Source organism: Nannospalax galili, unplaced genomic scaffold (genome assembly GCF_000622305.1).
Source record: "Nannospalax galili isolate Female #2095 unplaced genomic scaffold, S.galili_v1.0 scaffold87, whole genome shotgun sequence".
In the NCBI taxonomy this organism is placed as follows: Eukaryota; Metazoa; Chordata; class Mammalia; order Rodentia; family Spalacidae; genus Nannospalax; species Nannospalax galili.
The window spans coordinates 3,097,963-3,118,404 of NW_008360320.1; the positions used below are offsets into that span (position 1 = coordinate 3,097,963).

Genomic DNA, 20,442 nt, shown 5'->3' on the forward strand with positions numbered 1-20,442 from the left:
TATATATATATTCACTGAAAAACAAACAAGGGTAGATGAGATGGCTCAGCTCAGCAGGTAAAGGCACTTGCCACCTAGCCTGATGATCTGAGTTCAATTCCCAGGACCAACATGATGGAAAAAGAGAACCAACTCCTTCAAGTTATCCTCTGACCTCCTCTACACACATATCATGGTACAAGCACACCCATACACATACACGCACACATACACTCACAAATAAATAATAAATATACGTAAAAAATGCAGAAGGATAACAATAATCCTAGACCATCAGCTCTGAACTAGAGGACCAAAGTGACTTTCTGGTACACCATGACAATTCATGACTAACAACAGCTTAAGAAACACAGCAAGTGACTTCTTTCATGTCCATGTGAGTTTTAGGCAAGTCAGAAGTAGTTAGTTGATCTACACTGCATGCACGCCTATGTCAGCTCTGAAAATTGCCATATTCATGAGTTATCATCTGACATGCTGTTAGGGTAGGGAAGAGGCTGAGAATTTCAGCTCACAGATTCCTAGACCTACAGTGGAGGACACTTAAACAAGCTCTTAGAAGAGTCTAGAGCTTCAATTATGGCTTCAATCTTTTTTGCACACAGAAGTGAACTCAGTACCTCTCCTAGCAGCATGCTTGACTTGGGGCAGCTGTGAGACTTAGGGAGTTCTCTTTATGGTCGGTCATGCCTGCCTCCCTAGTGTCAACACACAGCACCATCTAAGCAACAGCTGAAGGACCATCTATGCATGGCACTGCCCACACATCTCCTGATTTTTTTCTCCTCCAAGCTAGAATTCCTTAGCTCCTTCAGGTTTGTGTAAACTTGCTCTTCCTTGTGTGCATCCCTTTGAATAAAATAGGCCTTATCTCCTCAAGAACCTCTGGCGTCCTAACACAAATACAGCTTCCCTGAGATTTGACACATTGAGCTGAGGCAGAAGTTGCCCAGCACTTGAGCTGATTGGAATGTGTCTGCTGTGAACACAGCACTGGACTTCCGGTGAAGCTGCCTGCTCTGCTTCTGACTTCCTTCTTGTCTTTCACAGTCTTTCCTTCTGCTTAGCTGGCATGTAGAATTTATTAGCTTGGATTTTGTTTTAAACTTGTTATAGGAGCCCAGGAAATCTCATCCAAGATTTCCAGAGACCTCAGACCACTGTGGACACTCACATTGCACGTGGGCTGGGGTCTGTCTGCTCCCAGCTTTTAGCTGTCCTCCCATGCATTACTTCCCACGTGCCTCATCACCCAGAAGGCAGATGTTTGTGTTCTAAGTGACAGGGGAGTAAACACAATCACTTCACTCACTTGTCACAGCCACATGTCGGTTTGCTTTGCCTTCATCTATCACATCCATGACCTCCTCGGGGCTTGACACAAACCTCTCGGTGCATCCCTGAAAGAGTCAAAATCAGGTCAGGTTGGCCATTAAAACAGTTGAAAAACAATAGTAATTTAAAGGAGCTAAACATTTGTCCATTTTTTTCTAAAGGTACAGATAACTAGAAAAGCCATGATACTGACCCAACAACTTCTCCTCCCTGCCTAGGGCTTGAATTCTACATTAAGGAAAAATGTGAGCAACCCTAGGAAAGCTAGACATAAACCGTAAAGGAAAAGCTCTTTAACTACATGTGCATATTTATATTCTATAGCAATATTTTCAAGAGGCAGAAATTAAACAAAGAAATGATATGAGAGAAGAAGAAATGAAAAAGCGCTACTTCACCTTCCATCTTTGTAATTTCAGCTTTCAACAAGCACTTTAAAGTTCTAGGCATAGGATTGGAGAGATGGCTCAGCAGTTAAGAGCACTAGCTGCTCTTGCAGAAGACCCAGGTTTGAATCCCAGTACCCACATGGCAGCTAACAACCATTCATAACTCCAGTTCTAGGGACTCCAACACCCTCTTCTGTCCACCACGGGCACTGCGTGACATAGGTGCACTTGCATGCAGGCAATACACTCATACACATAAAATAAAAATGATTAAATCAAAAAAATTTCTAATTCTAGACATAATACTACAATAGACTTCTAGTTACAAAGCATAAACCATCACACTCAATCCCAAAACCTCTTTAAAATGAACAGTATTAAATAATGATTTACATACAGAAAGCTGGGAGTAGCTCATGGCTTAAATGCAAGAGACACTGGGTTAGATCCCCAACAGCAAAAGATAATAAAATAATTTACATACAAGAAAGTTACAATTGAAAAAGCTAAATGCTGATTGTTCTAGCCAGATGAATATTAATATAAGGGGCATGGTGAAATATGCCCTTTATGGATATTATTCTGGGAATCTTACATAATAATTACTTTGACAGTGACTGGAAAGAAGTTAACTGCATTCCAATCAAGTCTTCTTCATACCTTTACATAGGGGACTCTGTTTTTATCTTCATGAACAGCCAAGTTAGTCTTGGATACTGTACAGATGAAAATGATGATATGCAGAGAAGAAAAGAAAAGTTAAAGAACCTGTATTGGAAGAACAGTGATTGTCACAGAAGCATGCAAACCTAATCTTTTTTGCAATTTACAAGTTTAAGCAGTGGATGAACATACAGCCAAAGGCAAAGAGCATCTCTATAAGCTTTCGTAGTTCCTGGAACACAAGCATCCTAAACTCATTTCAAACTCCCTGGGCTTTAGTTACAAAGAAACACAGACAAGCATTTGGCTGAACTTACCATCAAGTAAGTCCCTTATTTTATCCAAGTAGATCTCAAAATAGGAAACCTAGACAAAGACAAATTGAAATTCGAATAGAAATGCCATTCTGTATGTCAAAAACAGCACTATGAAAATGTATGGAAGCTCTTGTCACTACTAAGAAGAGGAAGAAGAGGGGACACCAAGAGAAGGCCAGAGTCCTGAGCACAGAGCTGCAGCTAGCTCCCTTGTACTCATCCTGCTTGGTCAGTGTGCTCTATGCATCTCTGCCAAGCGTGGACCACTCTTCAGCTTCACACTGTGCAGTTCCCCGGTCTCTGTTCAGGTACTGCCTATGTCATATGCTAGGGAGCCTCTTACAGGAGGGCCCAGGTTTTGCCTGAGATGAGCACCAAGCAAATTTCTATGTGATAATAACCACAAAAGCAAACATCTCAGGAAGCAACATTCAAACACAGTGGACCTCATCTCCTTGCATGATACGGCAGCCTCATCAGACCTGTGGGAAGACAGCCTACACATTCACATGAAGGAGGCAAGGGGAGGTTGAGAGTGAGGTGTTTGGAATTACAGGGGCTCAGAAAGATACCTGAGAGAAGGCTGGTGAAAGTGGCCAGGTTTGGAGTCTAGGAAGAATTGGAACAAAATGGGGTTTAATAACAATCAGCCAGGTGCTGGTGGCTCTTATTTATAATCCCAGTATCAGGAGGCTGAGGCAGGAGGATTGCCATAAGAAGTCCAGCCTGGGCTACATGAGTTCCAGGCCAGCCAGAGAGAGTGATTCTCTCTCTCTCTCTCTCTCTCTCTCTCTCTCTCTCTCTCTCTCCCTCTCTCTCCTTATCTCTCTCCTCTCTCACTAAACCCAAAAAAAAAAAAAAAAAAAAAAAAAGAAAGAAAGAAAAAGCAAACAAAGATAACTAGACTATGGAAGGAAAAGGAAGCCTTCTAGATATTTATTCTCAAACTTCAGCTGAGCTCCACTCTACCAGTATCACCCACAGAACCCCAGAGCCCTGAAACCTATTGCAACCCTACTGGATCAGAATATCAGAGATGAGGACCCAGAAATTGGCTTCTAAATCCTCAAGTGACTCTTCTGCAGGCTGAAGTCTATGAATTGCTTGAACCAAATAAGTTCTTAGAAATTAAATGCATACAGAGCCCCAATTTCCCCATCTGTCAAATGAAATCATTAGACTTTTGATGTGAAAATTTTTCTCTAGGATTTTGCCTATTGTCTATATCTGACTTTTGCCACCCAGATAATTTTTTTCTTTTCCCATACTCATAAGTTGTCATTGAAATATAAGTAAGGGAATGGTTGAAAAGGAAAATATAGTCGTGAGCTATATAATGACATTTCGGGCAACAACAGACCATGTACATGGTAGTGTTCCCACATGACATTGTCTAGTGACACTGTAGCTTTCTTAGTTTGTATAAGTTGTCTACAATGCTCATAAAATGATAAAATTATCTAACAAAGCATTTCTCTAATATATCATTAAGCCAGGCATGGTTATGGATGTAGAGTTGTAAAGCTGGGCTTTGCTTACCCAGGTGAAATTTTGTGAGCTGCCTGCTCCTGGAACAATCCTGCCCTCAATTTGGGGAGCAGGAAAAGTCCCGTATTTTGATAACTAATCCTAGCCCAGCTCAGCCCTGGTTCATTACCTCTTTTATGCCTCCATCTTGAACCACCTACTTTTCCAATCCCGGAAGATTTAGGGTCCTGGCTTTGAACTGTAGAATCTGTAGCTAGGCATCTTCTCCTGGTTGCCTGTACCTCTAACAGCACCTGTCCAGCTCCACAGCCCTCCATCTCTCCTGGACTCTACCACTCAAAAGACTCAGTGTTCTCTAATCCCAGTTCTGTTGCCTCTGTTTGTTGGTTCTCATTGTTTTCCCTTGGCCTCACATATGCAAGACAAGTGCTGAGCTATACCTCAAGTCCCTGACTGCTCTCTCTCTCTAATCTCTCATGTTGCCAAACTACCATCTGCCTCAAAGGCCTATTGATCACCAATCCTAGTCATCACTAACCAGGCCCTCCCTGCAGGCAGTCCGATCCTGGTGCCAAGGCATTCTATTATTTTACCATTGTCAGATTGCCATTAAACTTTTCTGCTATCTCTGAGATTTGTAAAAACGTAATCTGTTATTCTTTAATAATTTCATATGTACATGTAATGTATTTTTAGCATACTTATCCCCTAACCTCTTAGATCTTAAACACATGGTTTTACTTCCACAAATTAAAGAGAAAATTAATTACAACTAAAAAGTAGCCATAGCTGGCTGTGGTGGCTCATACCCAGCACTCAGGCAGATCTCTGTAAATAGCCAGTTCCAGTCCAGCTAGGGCTACAGTGAGACCCTGTCTCAAAAAAATAGTTATGAACTATTTTACTGCCAAACTTGACAACTAAAATCCTGTTCACTATATTTGATAAAGCTTCACCCTCATTAGTAATAACTAAATACAATGAAAGAAGTGCTCTTCTTTGAAAATAGCAGGGCTTTTCAAAAATAAAGCTGTCCTGATTAGCATCAAATGCCAACTTGAAGGGATTGCCCAGATCAGTTTGGGCTGTGAGCAGGTCTGTAAGGGATTGTCTTAATTATTAATTGATGAAGGAGGGGCTGGCCCACTATGGGTGATGCTATTCCCTAGGAAGGTAGTCCTGGTCTATATAAGAAAGCTAGCTAAGCACGAGTCTGCAAATAAGCCAGCCAGCAGCACTCCTCCATGGTTTCTGTGCCAAGTTCCTGCACTGACTTCCCTCAATGATGGACTTTAACTTGTACACTGAAATAAACCTTTTCCTCCTCTAAAAACATTCTGTCCATACTTAATGCAAATAAGACGAGAATACTGATTTATTGATTTCTGCTTTTATGAGGTATCAAAATTCATCTGTCATTTCAAATACTTTGTGAGACTAGACAGAGGAAAACAGATAGATACTGTTTGGCATTGAGCAATAACATGTTCAGAAATAATGTTTAAGACCTCTGTGGGCTGCATTGGAGGGAGCAGATTTTCAATACTGCCTTAATCTTCCCTTTTTCTTTTGCTTTAGCCTGTTACTCCACAATGAAATAGAGTGCAGTCAGCAGCTAACTTGTCCACTAATTAACTTGTCCACTAAATCATTATTTATAGAAAAAGCAAGCATAACTGCAAATGCTACATAGGAACCTAAATTTTCAGATTTAACTCTAGAGACTTAGAAAGTATTGTTCCTCTCCTCCCCCATGTCATGCCAGGGCTGTTTTTAATCTTAATAAGATTCTAACACAAGACACTATTTTCAGGGCAGTAATTGGTTTAACATCTTATTTCGGGATTATCACATAAGAACTCTGCAGCAGTTTTAAGTATGTAAATGAAAACAGCCTTAAAGAAGCACTAAGCTTCTAAATCCTGATCCCATCAAAGCAACAAGCTTCTGTATCCTTAGACATAAAGAGGCCTGGCAGCAAGGAGAAGCAAGCCTTCACCAACAAAGGGATTGAAACGCGAATTTCTGCCTGCAGTTCATAGTTGGGCAAACAGCTATGGCTTCCATGGCTTCTTTTTTATGCAGTTTAGGAATGGTACACTGTAGAAATAAGTAAGGAATAGTTATTTTGTTGTTGTTGTTTTTTGGTGGTTTTTTTTTTTCTTTTTTTTCTTTTTTTTCTTTTTTTTTTTTTTTTGTCCTTTTGAGACAGGGTCGCCTTGTAGCTCCAACTGGAGCTCATTATGTAGACCAGGCTGGCCTTGGACTCACAGAGATCCACCTGCCTCTGCCTCTGCCTCTGCCTCTGTCGGGATTAAAGGCATGCACTACCATGCCTGGCAAAATTTTTTATTATTATAGTTATTTGTTGTTTTGTGTGTAGGGGAGGAGGGGGAAAAGGGCATGTGCCATGGTGATATGTGGAGGTCAGAGGACAACTTGTGGGAGTTGATTCTCTCCTTCTACCATGTGGGTTCAGATGGTCAAACTTAGATTATCAGGCTTGGCAGCAAATGCCTTTACCCACTGAGAGTCATCTCATCAGCCCAGGGAGAAGTTTAATACAATGGGAAAGGTACTAAATGTCAGTTTGGTCCAATCTAGGTTTTGTTCATAACTTGGGCCATCTAACCCTGTGTCTGACCTTCAGCTTTCCTGTTTCTGACCCTCTGGGTCCTAAGGCCCCAGCCTTCAGGAACTTTCTCAGCAGATCTCAGCTCTGGGGCTTCTTGGAGTAGTCTCTCTCCTTCCTGTTCTGTCAACTGCTCTAGTCACAAAGTTGAGGACCAGGACACTGTGCATCTGAAAAGAGAGCAGAGCCAGAATGTGCTCTAGGCTGGCTAGTCAGCCCCTTCCCAGGGGGATGTGGGATTGGAAAAGGAAACGTGGAACAAGAGCTGCTGCATTGCCCAAGATCCTTCCCACAAAACCAGGGAAAGGTGGTTCAGAATAAGAGGCAGAGGCAAAATGAGAGGGTAAAGAATAGGAACTATACTAGGTGTGGAGATTCTTTGGGGAGTAATGAAAATATTCTAGATTTACATAAGAATAATGACTGTACAATTCTGGAAATATACTAAACCTCACAGAATTGTACATTTTTAATGTATTAATTTTATGGTATATAAGTTATATCTCAATTTTTTAAGCTAAAAAAAGAAAGCAGAGCTGGGATTGCCTGATCTCCATAGTCTGTCTAATATTCTCTAGCATATGGCAAGTCACTTGCTTTTAAACAAGTGGCCTTCAGGAATTTACAAAGAAGTTCAAATTTTATGATTTTAATAGCTATATAATAGAGAAGAAATCTTTTTAATTAAAATTTTGGTTAAAACAGAACAAAAAGGAGGAAAAATGCAGGAGAATTTCCTTCCACAATACTCCTCAGAGTATGTTCCTTAAAACACTAGCCTGTTGTACCCCAAAGGAGGATAAATGTGTCACTAAACAGGGAAGTAGAGTATGGCATATGTTCCCTTTGCAGAGTCACATTACTCAAGAGAGCATTTAAACTTATGATAAACGTAGCATTGGTCAACAAAGTTTATTTGGCCATATAACCCTTTTCTCTGGTAGCCTCCGTATAATATAAGGGATTGTGTTCCATGGAACACATTTTGGGACTGCGGTCCTAACTCACATACACACAGACATATTCCTGGCCTTCTACAGAATGCATAGGGGAAAGGAGAGAATTCAAGGGACAATTCCTAAAGGAAGCTTGTATTTCCCTTATGTTGTTATTTCAAGCAAACCATTCCAATAGCTTGGTACTGGCCTACATCATTAAACAATAGGGTCTGCTTCCCACAGAATGACACTTGAATTATTTTAAGAAAACATCGCTTACATCTATTTAAAAAGAAGAATACTGAGAAACATGACTTAGGGCCTAGTATCCTCTCTTAGCACTTAGTAACAGCACTTACCTTGATGTGAAACTCCAGATTTTCATCCATGGAATAAATGTGGTCAAAAATGTCATGTGCAATTCTCGGTATGATCCCCATGAGTTGAGGGTCATGCAACTTCCCCTATGGGTGAAAAATACACAGTCAAAGCAGTCAAGAGTGCTGGATCATGTGTTGCTTGGGTCCTATACAGCATACAGAGGTTTCTAGCAATGACTGATGGGTAGGGTTAAAAATGGTTATTAGTCCTGGCTCAAGACTGCACTTCATAAACAAAACCGCACAGAACAGGGAGCAACCGCAAGTGGGCTGTTGGCTCCCTTGGGGATCTATCTGCCGCCTGGAGGAACAACTCAACGTATTCCCCTTGATACCCAGCAGAGGGCTGTCCTGTCAAGTGCTGGGGCCCCACAGTATCCCTTCCCACAGTAAATCACTGTGCGCACGTGGGCAATGAAAGGATGAAGAGGAGGAAGGGCAGAAAAGAGAATGAGCAGGTATGGGTTTTATTTGTGAATATTTGCAAATTGCCCAGAAGCTCCAAGTCCATGTAAGGTAACCACAGAGAGACTTTTTTTTTTTAAGTACAAATTATTATTTTATTTTTTTCAAGAGAATGGCTGTGTGATTAAAAACAAAAACAAAACCCTGGGTTCTGGTCACAGGATTAGTCCATATACACCTTCAGTGTCCTGTGGTGACCTTGTTCTTCTCCATGGTGTGGATAATGACACCCATGCCTGATACCGCACTCAGTTCACAGCATTCAGCATGGCTTGGGAGGTGGTTTTAACTAGTGAGCATCTCTCCAGCACCCCCTTGGAAGGTGGTTTTACACAGGTGTTCTGGATCCATGTTGGGGTCCCAGATAGGCTCCCAAATCCCATACATGTGTTCAGAACACATGCAACTAACTACAAAGTCATCAGTCACCATAGCACAGCCAATGAGGTCCAGAGGGAACATGAAGGGCTTAAAGGTCTTCAGGTTCAACCTAGCAATAACTAGCTCTGTGCAGTAGGGGCCAAACCATTTCTTATATAAGAGGCTGGCCACCATGTTCATGAGGCTTCATCTGCTGTCCTGCAACTCATACAAGTTCAGCCATAGTTTGAAGTGCTGGGCAGCTGTCTGGATGTTGGAAGCAAGCCTGGCCAGGATGATATATAGCTAGTCACCCATGGAAAGGATCTCCTGGAAGTCCACGGTCACCATCTGAGCCTGGACCCTGAAGCACCTGTTTGCAACAATGGCCACGCAGTTCTTGCCCCATCCACAGCCTGATGGCCCCTCTGTTACAGAATTTAATAGATTAGGATCGTGAGTGCTGCTGCAATTCCAGTAAACTCGCTCTGGCTTTCTCAAAATTTGATTTAAAAAAAAAATTCCATCAAAAATACTATCCACTTTTGTCTTCTTAAAACAACATTAGAATGAAGGCAAGTGGAACACATTTAAAGACTATCCAGGTTTCTCCTGAAAATCTGGAACCCTTCTCTGCTCCAGTTTCACTCCCGATGTGCATGTCCTATGTTACCCTGCAGTTAAGGTATGAACCTAGTCTGTGTGACAGGAGAACCGAGGCATATAATGATATAGTAACATTACAATAGCTCCTTCCAAGGAACATCTGGTGTCATAGTTAACTTCAGCTGTCAACCTGACACAAGCCTACACACACCTAGGAAGAGTGAACCTCAACTGAGGAACTTCATCAGATTGGCCTGTAGGCATATCTGAATCATAGTATCATTAAAGTCACCATTGCTCAAAAAGTTCTAAAATCCTTCTTCATCTTCAGGATCATTTTGCAGACCAATCAAGAAAGTCTATTTCACCAATTTATTTCTAAAATCTGTAACTTCCAGCTTGAATTGTTCCAAATAACTGTTAATTCCTCTTAATACCTAAATCTATCTTAAGGATATTCCTTTTCCCCTTTTGCCACTTTTATTCACTGTACTTAACAAGTAAAGGGAAAAATTCATCCTTTGTAAATTACTAAATACACTTTCAATGCCCAGAATTTATTTGCCACCTCTGAAGACACTCAAGAGTCAATCCATAAGGGTTGAGGATGTAGCTCAGTGGTAGAATGCTTGCCTCGCATATGAGAAGCCCTGAGTTCCCTCCCTAATAAACAGAGGAGGGGTAGAGGAAGAGAGGATATTCTGTAATTCCTACTGAAAGGATCTTGAAGTATTTAAAGCCACGGCCTTAGTGTGGCCATAATACAGAACTCCACAGAATCTTCTCTTAAGTCCACAGTAAAATGAATATTCAAGTCCTCTTCCATGTGTTAAACAACAATTCTGTCCATGAATATGGTCTGTAGGTCTATGTGATTATATACCCAGAGGACTTTCCAGACCTTTAAAAGTTATAAACCTCTAGGAATAAATGGAACTGGAAGAAAAGTACAAAATCCCATTTTCTCCTCAGTTTTCTAGGGATGCCCAACAACCTTCACAATTTTGGCCCACAAACCTGGTCCAAATCTGCCTACTGCTGATTTGGTTTTCCTCAGTTAATTCTACTTGTCCTTAAGGTCCTCACCACACAGTACCTCATTGAAAGGGACTTCCAAGTAAACATTTGAATTAGCAAAAGCAAGAGCCCACATGATCATAGGTGCTTAAGACATACCACCAAACACTTGGCATCACAACTTCTCCTTGGCACACCTGCTTCCTGACTTTCAACTCTATTAAAAGCAACAGAAGAGCAGAATTCAGATATGCCTGGCCTCTGGTTACTCTCTTACCTGGGGAAATGGCTATTCTTCTGGCATGTCTTCATCTATTAAATGCAATAAAATGATATATTTACATAATTTTTAGTTTTGTTCCATATACCATAAAAAGAGCATTGGCCCTAATGCTTAGCAGACTTAGCACAGTACTTACTGCATATGATTAGTACAGAGTTTAAAATGGGTAGGACACAAAGTGCTGACTGACAGCGTAAGGGCTCAATGATGTTAGCCCTAACAGGTTCTCACTAAGCAGTATTGGGACTTATTTGACCAGAGGAATCAGAAAACAATGTTCTATTCCAGAGCATCACTATATGTTGTATCTTAGGAAAACAGCACCAAACAACAAAGACAGGGAGTCTCAAATCTAGTGACATGTAAGTCACACAGCCATCATAAACACAAACAAAACCAACTGTGGCCACATGCTCTGTACTATATAGGCTGTTGGCAGAAACAATTCCTATGATAAAAATAAAGATTAGATTTTCTTCCAGTTAAATGTCACCACTCCATGTACCTGGTCAAAAGACTTCCCTATCCAAACCTCCAGAGTTCTTGAATAACCCATGATAACCCTCTAGCTTCTTCTCAGTGGTCCACAGCCAGAGACGAATGACTGGTAGCCTAAAAATAATTTATAACGGATTCAAATGTATTTCCCTGGATGGTTCTTCCAACAGATTCATCTTTTATTGATTCCTGACTTAAAAATGAGCCTGCGAAAACAACCCGGGGCAGGGAGTATGTGTGTATGGTATTAAATGGAATATGCATGTGGTGTGGTGAATGTACATGCACATGTGGAGTATACATGTGGGGTGATGTATGTGGGAATGTGCCTGCTGTGCGGCAGTGTAAAGAGGTATATGTATAAGTCTGTAGATATAATGTATATGTATATAGTAAATGTATGTGGGTGTCTGTATGTGGCTTATGTCTCTGTGTGTGATATATATAGGATGTGTGTATGCTGTGTGTATGTACAGGTGGAGTACTCCTGCATAAGTGTGTCTGTGTGTATGAGAGATGTGTATGATATATGTAGAATGCCTGTGTATGATATATATATGGAATGTATATCTATGATATATATTGACTATAAAGTGCCTGATTGTGGGGTCACTCCCTCTCCTCGTGGGTCGTTGGCCACCGCTCCACAAGGACAAAGGGAGCAGAAATGACGAACAGGGTCAGGATGGCCAGTGAGCACTGATGGAAGAAAACCCTTCTGGGGAGGCATGTTCAATGATGCAAACAGCTCCGGACTCAGTGAAACAGCTCCGTTTATTCAGTGGGGTTAGGGAAAATACAGTGTGGAGGCAGTAGCCAATGCCTCATCTGATAGGTGCTCATAGTATGCTTTATTTACATGTGGCAGTAGGCTCCTATCATCTGACTACAGGGCAATGCCTGGTTATCATATAGAAAAAACCTGGGGGTAGTTTTTACTCCAGGTAACTATGCCAAAGGTCATGGTCCAAATAAGGTGAGGTATCCGTGCTTGGCGGCACTTTCCAGGTAAGTCGGGAAGAGAGCAGGAGGCCCCCTGCTGAGAAGGGGAGTCCTTCCATTTGGTGCCGAGCCCCTTAGAGCTATCCAGACATGGAGGACTACAACCCTAGCAGCAGGGTTCCCTAACACCTGATATACAGAATGTATATCTATGATATATATTGACATATAAAGTGCCTGTGGATGCCTGTGTAAAGATGTTCACTGCATCTATGCTGACTGCTTGCAGATGAAGCATATATGCACAGTCACACAATGTGGTCACCAGGCTATGAACAGAGGTGAACAAGCTGCAGAAATTTAGTGAACACAAGGCCCTTCCAGCTGAGGTAGTAGAGATGGATTCTTAGGGAGCCCACAGATTATGAGGGATAAGTGAGATTAAGGATGGGCAGAGGCTATGGGCAGAGGAGGTGAGCTAACAACTACAAAATAGAAAATAGGAACAAGCATTCCCCATCAGAGACCAGGAAGTGTCATCCAGCTGGAGGATCAAGGATGCACAGGAACTGTGTCATCTATTGTTCCTTCCAGGGAGCAAACAGGACAAACATTTTATAACTGAATCCTGTACAACTGTCTTCAGAAACTTTTCTCACTGAATGTGACCTTCCAGGAGTAGGTACAGAAGGAAAAACAAGACACAGTCCACTGTCCACTGGACAAGACTCTCTTCATTCTAGCACCCTTGGCCTCCTCTATCTCTCAAGCAGGACAGTTTCCTCAGACACCCAAGATGGGAAAGCAGAGACCATCAGCATGCAAGCACTATGCACTCTGATTTTGTTTAGAACAGTTGGCAGGTTTACAAGACGGCTGGGAAGATTACACAACTCAAGTGGCCTCCAGGTGTCCCTCTGAACAGAACTATCGCCAGCCATCTCTCAGTGTGCTGAAGGGGGCAGTTAAAAGACACCCTTTCCAAGCACCACACTAAACAACAGGACAGGTCTCTCCTTCTTCTTGCTGCAGCCAGCACCCCAGGATCCTCTCCAGCAATCTGAGCATATTCCTGACAAGTCCACAACTCTTGCATGATTGTGCCTACCATTCTCAGGACCAACACTGTCCAGTGAGTCCTATTTTCCCTGAAAATCCACCTTAAACGCTCCATCATGAGAAGCTAATCTTTCCAATTTTATAAAGGCTTAGGTGTTTGTTCTCTTCAATAGATGATAATGGCAGCACGAGTGGATGCCAGACCCAAAATAGGAGGCTTAAAATGAAAACCTCTTTAAAATGTGACTGTCCACTCAAGGAGCTAACATCTCCTTCTGAATGCCTTTGAAAGACCATGGTGTGTAATTCTGAATATATAAAAGTCCTCCTTTTAGAGGATGCAGACCCTGCAGAACATGTTTTACTTAATTGCATTCCAGGGTCCTGGATTTCTGTCTCCTTTAGTTGGTGACTTCAGCTTGTGGCTCTTCCTTTCCTCTTTCCTCTTAACAGATCCTCTACCTTTTTCTAATCTATGATAACCATACAAAAGAACAGGATTCAACAGGGGCTGGGTGGCAGAAGGAAAAGATTCCTCCCCATCGACTCCTTCCGACCACTTACAGAAGTCACAATAAAGAAAAACAACTTGTGACAACTGACAAAGATGTAGGGATGATACAACTTGATCTGTACAGGTGAGACTTGTACAGAGTCCAGTTCCCTTCAGATCCTCCAGGAGCATCCTCTTGGCAGGTGAATTGCATTTTTCATTGTGAAACACCAAGGGCTCAATGGCCTCTCATTTTACAAAGCGTCTCCCATACTAGCATTAAAGTGCTGCTCCCTTCTTCCCCATCGCCCTATGCCCATCTTACCCCAAACAAGAGATTCCTCTGTAGAGCAGTCTCTTGTAATGTCTTATACCATAAGTTTCTGACAGTTAGAAAATACTTTAAATTTTTAATGACTTAATCCCAAAGTTTAGTGATTCATTCTTATAAGAATTCCCTAAATAGGAGCTGGAGAAATGGCCTCAAAGTTAAGAGCACTGGTTGCTCTTGCGGAGGACCCAGGTTCAGTTCCCAGCACTCACACGGTGGCTCCTTAACTCCAGTTCAAGGGGATTCAATGTCCTCTTCTGGCCTCCATGGGAATTGCATACATATGGTGTACTTACCATACATGCAGGCAAAATACTTATACAAATAAAATTAAATAATTTTTTAAAAATAATTCCCTGTTAGTTTGGAGATTTAAAACAGGAAGGATTCTTTTTCTATTATGTTACATATACCTTAATAATTGTCCAAAAACCTAAAACCTGATGGATTCCCTCCTGACAAACCACATCTTTCCTTCTCTCCTTCTGTACTGCCCTCTTCAGAAAAGGTAGGACTGGGGAAGTACACATCTACAACTTTCCTAGTGCCTTCAAGGTCAAGGGACCAGGGTCCAGTAATGGAACAAGGCAAGGAGCCAAAGTGGAGCAGAGAGACACTGGGGCCAGGATTTCTGGAATGTACTGTCAGGGGTGTGAGGTGTGGAGACAATTGGCTGCTGTAGCTCTGATGCTGGGCAACAGTCCTGCTAGAGAAGAGGTGACAAATAAGCCTCTTGTTTCTTCAGTTTGTAGTCTCCAATTCACTTTTTCTTCAATAAAATGAGCGATAGAAAATCAGCAGCACAGAAATGAGATCCCCCCAAATATCCCACCCCACACTCAAATCAGTGTGCAGAACATCAGAGCCCTGAAGACTTTAGCCTCATGCCTTTGAAATCTCCTCTTCAATAGGAATGATTCATGAGCTAAACCTATTCTGCAGCAGCTTTTCCCAGGAGGAATCCATAAATGAAAAAACCCTAGCTTGAAGGATTAAGGATTCATCTTACCCTGCTGCTTGTAAGCTGAATTCTCCAAATTTGCTTTGTGCTGTTTCTTACAATAACCACTCTCTCTTTTCTTCACCTATCAGGTGGGCCTAGACTTAAGGAGAATTATCTAGCCCTGAAGGCCTTACAGGAGTCTCTGGTAAAAGCTGGGAAAGAAGGCAGTAAAGGGTCCTTGTTTGGAAAACAGCCTAAAGCCACTGAGCTCCAAAGCCATCAGGATGAACTGCGGTCACCCCTCAGGGCTTACAGAGGCCTGGTGCGTATACAAGGAGGAGAGCTTCTAATACCAGTTCGTATTCACTCTGGTTGTGTGCAGCATGCACTGGGGCCCACTGGAAAATCCAGCCCCATGAGGCTGGGTACTCAGAGCCATCACACTGGTACTGTTTTAATGAAACTTTATGGGATGTCTTCTCAATGACAGCCACTGTTAATAAATGCTAACAAAAAGAAGAACAAGGGCTAAGGATGTAGCTTGGTTGCCAAACATTTGCCTAGCATGTATGAAGCCCTGGGTTCAAGCCTAAGCAATGAAAATAAAGAAAAAGAAAAAAAAACCCCACAAAGATCAACAAGACTAAGGAATCTTGCCACATGCTGAAATTCACCAAGTATTGCCAAATCTTTGGTGTTCAATGTAAGAACATGGAAAAACCGTAACTGTCTGCAATTAAAAAATATATATATATCATTCAAACAAAAGTATTTCTGTAGGGTAAAATTGGTTTAAAAGCCAACTTCTTTAAATCTCTGACCTACAAGTATTTTATTTATTATTATTCTAATGAGACTCATCTCTCCAGAGGTCCTCCCCAGAGCAAATGCTAATGCTTTTACAACAGGCCCAGTCAGTTAGGATGGACCACAGTCCCCAAGGCTACTCACACCAATGATCACTTATTGACAATAATGATGTTGATAATAGTGGTGTTGATGGTGGTGGTGTTCAAATGGTGATGGTAGTGGTGGTAATAGTGGTATTTATGGTAGTTGGTGATGCTGGTAGTGATAGTGTTATGAGGACTATCCAGATTCAAAAAGTTCCGAATCAGCTGCATTAAGCTTTTACAATTTTATTAGAATTTTAAAGAAAAATCCTCAGAGCAGTCAAGCCAGGAATCTTAGCAGCTGCGTTGAGGAGGAGAATGGAGGGGACAAGGCGTGGAGGTCAGACATGTGGCTGGTTGGCAGCCACATGGCTGGGAGAAGGAAGCTTTAGGGAAAGTAATGAAATACAAGATGCTAGGGGCAGCCCAAAGCCTTAAAGAAAGCATGTTTAGAAAAGGGACATGAAGAAGAAAAGGAGAGATTATGCTTCCCTGAATCAGGGAAGTGGACAAATTCACAGACTATATGGCTGTAGCTAGTCCGGAAGTTCTGCACCAGTAGGCGGGATTCCAGGCAGGAAAACTCGCCATCTCATTAACACACTAGGTATTCTGCCCATCTATTTAGCATAACCTGTCTTCCTATGGGTGGCACTATGACCAGATGATTGACCAGTTAAACAAAAATGGAGGGGCTCAGGGCATTACAATGGTGGTGCTTATTTGTGGTACTGTTTACAGCAGTGATGGTGGCAGTGGTGTTGATGTGTTTAATGGTGGTGGTGGTAGTGGTAGTGGTGATGATGGGGGGGACTAGGGATTTAATCTAGGGTCTCATGAAGGTAGGCAAGCTTCTCTGCCACTGAGCCATACCCCCAGGTCTATCTATTTCTGAATAAAATTGGACAGAGAGATCAAGAACAAATGTTTCAATACTAAATTCTTGGGATTTAACTACTCAGTGCTGGTTGCCTTTGTTGGGTTTTTTTTTGGGGGGGTGTTGTTTTTTGTCTTTTTGAGACAATGTCTCCCTGTAGCCACAGCTGGTCTGGAACTCACTACATAGATCAGTCTGGCCTTCATCTCTCAGAGATCCATCTGCCTCTGCCTCCCAAGTGCTGGGATTAAAGGCATGCACCACCACACCAGTCCCAGCCATCTCAGAGACTGGTGCCACAAGCTTACCTCCATGGTGTGGGTTTTTCCTGATGAAGTCTGTCCATATGCAAAAATTGTCCCATTATAACCCTCAAGGACATCTGCAAGCAAACAAATAATAATAAATAAAATTAAGTCATTACACTGATCCCACACTGATACTGACTGCATATTTAAAGTTTCCAAATGGCTCCTCTCATTTTCACATAAACGATACATGCCAACTTCACATATTTTTTAAGTAGGATTGTGAGATAAGAACAGAAATGAAGAAGTCCACTGTTCCACAAATAGACAGAAAGGGACTCACATTTCTCCCGACTGCATTACTGAAGGAAGCAGAGACATTTCTATCAGGTTACCTTAGCTTCTTTATATGTTGGTCTCTTGATATCAATGAGGAAGAAAAACAACCAGGCTTTCGGTTTCTGGAGGTTAGACTCGAACACCTTTCGTGTTTGGTCCAGGTCAGCTTAGACCTGGATCCTTGGGGCCCTTTTTCAGGGAGGCCTAACCAGAGCCTGGTCAGAGGAAACCAGAGCAAGGAGAGGGATAGGCCCCACACTGTAAACTGAGCCCCAGGGACAATCCAATCAGCCCAGAAAACAGCGGGCCAGCTTAAATTTTATGCCTCTGTTTTTTTCAGTGCCTTGCTAGCAAGATGGCCGGTTGAGGCCCATCAGCATCAGGAATTTCTTTTAATTACACAGTGAGCACACTGTGAAAACCCACAAGCACGGCAGGCTGCCTTCCGTTTCACACAGGGATGAGAGGAGGCAAGAGGATGGATGGAGGCTGCTTTATGTTGCAGAGCTGAAGATCAGCTGTAAGAATTCTTTAGAAGCAGCAGAGGTGATTAAAACATATTCCCTCCTGCCTTCTCCTCATCCATACAACCATCACTGAAATGGAAACAATGCATAATTAATATACTTGACTCGCCATTCTGCACCAAGGGAGCAAGTCTTCAAGCAGTGGATGGTGAAGGCAGGGAGAAGCGTCCTACATGTGACATCCTCTCTTGGGCCATGTGAGCAAAGCATGCCAGGCAATCAATTCCATTCATCTATTTCAGCTGGAGGGGCCCCCTTCTGAATCTTGTGATCTTGGTTTTTGTTTTGCTTGCTAGGTTTTTGAAAAAAATCATATATTTTACTAATCTGAGATTGTTAAGAATATGACAGGAACAGAAAAGAAAGGAATTTCCTTTAGGAAAGAAAAAAATAAATGTAGGATTTTTAAAAATCCTAGCAGCCCTTAGGAGTTTGCATCAAGCTACACTGAAAGAGAGACATAGAAACTGTTCACACATATCAGCTTTCTGGAAATGGTTTTTGGAAGTGGTTTCCCTAGTAACAGCAGAAAGCAAAAACCTGAAGAAGCCAGTGTTAGGGTTAGAGGTTCAATAGTTCAGAGAAAAGATTCCTTAGGGCTGAAGACAGTGGCCAGGGTAATGTGCCACTACACTACCAAGATGATGTGCTCTGAGGGACCCAGAGAAAGAGATCCCATCCTCCGATGGCACTTTTAAAATTCTATATTCATAACACAAACAAGTGCAGGCAACTGGAGTGCCAACCACTGTACAATAGTAAACCTTTTATTTTTAGAAATTAAACATCTGTTCCCAAACAAGAAGGCCTTCCTTATCTTAGCCCCTGTGTATGAAGGGCTCTGTATCCATGCAGCCTGGTGCCAAGCCGTTCTAGCTCTGGTCCAGCTCCTTTCCTTTCTAGCAGTGTGGCAGCCTGATTGCTAATGGCCACCCTGTGAGTAATTACATGCAGTGGCTCGGAGATGGCTCTGAGCAACCTACAGTCTAAGCCCAGCCCACACCTTTTCCCTGCCAGAAAGGAGGCTAGAGTCTGAATGAGGTCTCTGGACTACTCTCACCAAGTATAACGCACAGTCTTACCAATTAGATGGCTTCTAGCCCCCAAACCCCTGTGGTTATGGACTGAGTCACAGCTACGAGAAGGACCATGCCAAGTTCGGATGTAGTTCAGTTGGTGCAGTGCTTCTCTAGCAGGTGCAAAGCCCTGGATTCAGTCGCCAGCACCACATAAATCAGGAGTGATAGCACATGCTAGTAATAATCCCAGCTCTGATAAAACAAAGGAAGAAGGATCAGAAGTTCATTCAAGGTCACCCTTAGCTACATAGTGAACTTGAGGCTGCTCTGAGATACATGAGACCTCATTTCAAAATAAAATTAAAAGCCAAGCATGGTGGCACATGCCTTTAATCCCAGTACTTGGGAAGCAGAGGCAGGTGAATCTCTGTGAGTTCAAAGCCAGCCTGGTGAGCTCTAGGCCAGCTGAGGCTACAGGGAGACCCTGTCTCAAAAAGACCAAAATAAATAAATTAACTAATTAAATTAAATTTTTTAAAAAATAGAACCATACCTGAGTGACATTGCTTATTTTGGACTGAGGTATTGAGGAGCAAGTGAGAATGCACTCTGAGAATCCATCAGTGGAAGGTTGTTAGGGGCACACTGTATTGGGGTTTCATGGAACCCACTTCCCTCTGTATCATAGCTATCCTTGTGTAGAACTGCCCACAAGTGTGAGAAGGGCACAGCCTGTGGCTGCCATTGTTTGAATATGCAATACTGGTGAATTACTGTCTGCATGCATAATCCAGCATTAAACTTTTTTAAAATATAAGTTGTAGAAATTGGCATATGTATGTTTTAGGAATCAAGTTTAAAAGGAGGCATTTCTGAAATACATTTATTAGTATATTAATAGCTTATTAGGAAGTTAAAACATATTTTCCTATTTAACATTACAAGTGATGGTTGGATTCCCAGAGTCATTCCCTGCCCTACACCAACTACTATGTCAACATTAAGCACAATTCCCTTCTGATTTTTTAAATAGAGAACATATAAAACCTCATTAAAGCAAGTTCTGATTGGCCTAAATATATTTAGAGTAATCTTACAATGAACACATCGTTGAAGAATATCTCCCATGATCGAAGCTGAATGCAGCTGATGTTCTCCTCTATCAACCCAATGCTGAAGTAGAAGGTAATTTTAAAAGAAAGCTTTTTGAACCTAGGGTTGTTTATTTTCTTCCAGCTCTAGCTTTGAGAGGACCTGTTGGCTTGTTCAGTCTGTTTTAGGTTTAGTGGAAGGGACAGGCAAAGTGAAGCATGGACGAACAGAGCAGTTCTGGGGTTAGAAAAGGACAGAAAGAGGCACCAGCACTAACTCCACTGGGGGAAGGTTCAAGAACTGGCCTG

The 20,442-nt window shown here is 42.1% G+C and overlaps 1 protein-coding gene across 1 annotated transcript in view; it reads right to left on the bottom strand.

Annotated features, from left to right (window-relative positions):
• Kif5c (kinesin family member 5C) overlaps positions 1–20,442 on the bottom strand; it is a 187,813-nt gene that overhangs the window by 99,013 nt on the left and 68,358 nt on the right. The window contains exons 3-7 of the mRNA XM_008825166.3: positions 17,218–17,291; positions 8,122–8,226; positions 2,705–2,753; positions 2,385–2,440; positions 1,313–1,400 (exon numbers count right to left, since the gene is read on the bottom strand). Coding sequence (XP_008823388.1) covers positions 1,313–1,400; positions 2,385–2,440; positions 2,705–2,753; positions 8,122–8,226; positions 17,218–17,291 — 372 coding nt within the window. The remainder of the gene's footprint in view (positions 1–1,312; positions 1,401–2,384; positions 2,441–2,704; positions 2,754–8,121; positions 8,227–17,217; positions 17,292–20,442) is intronic.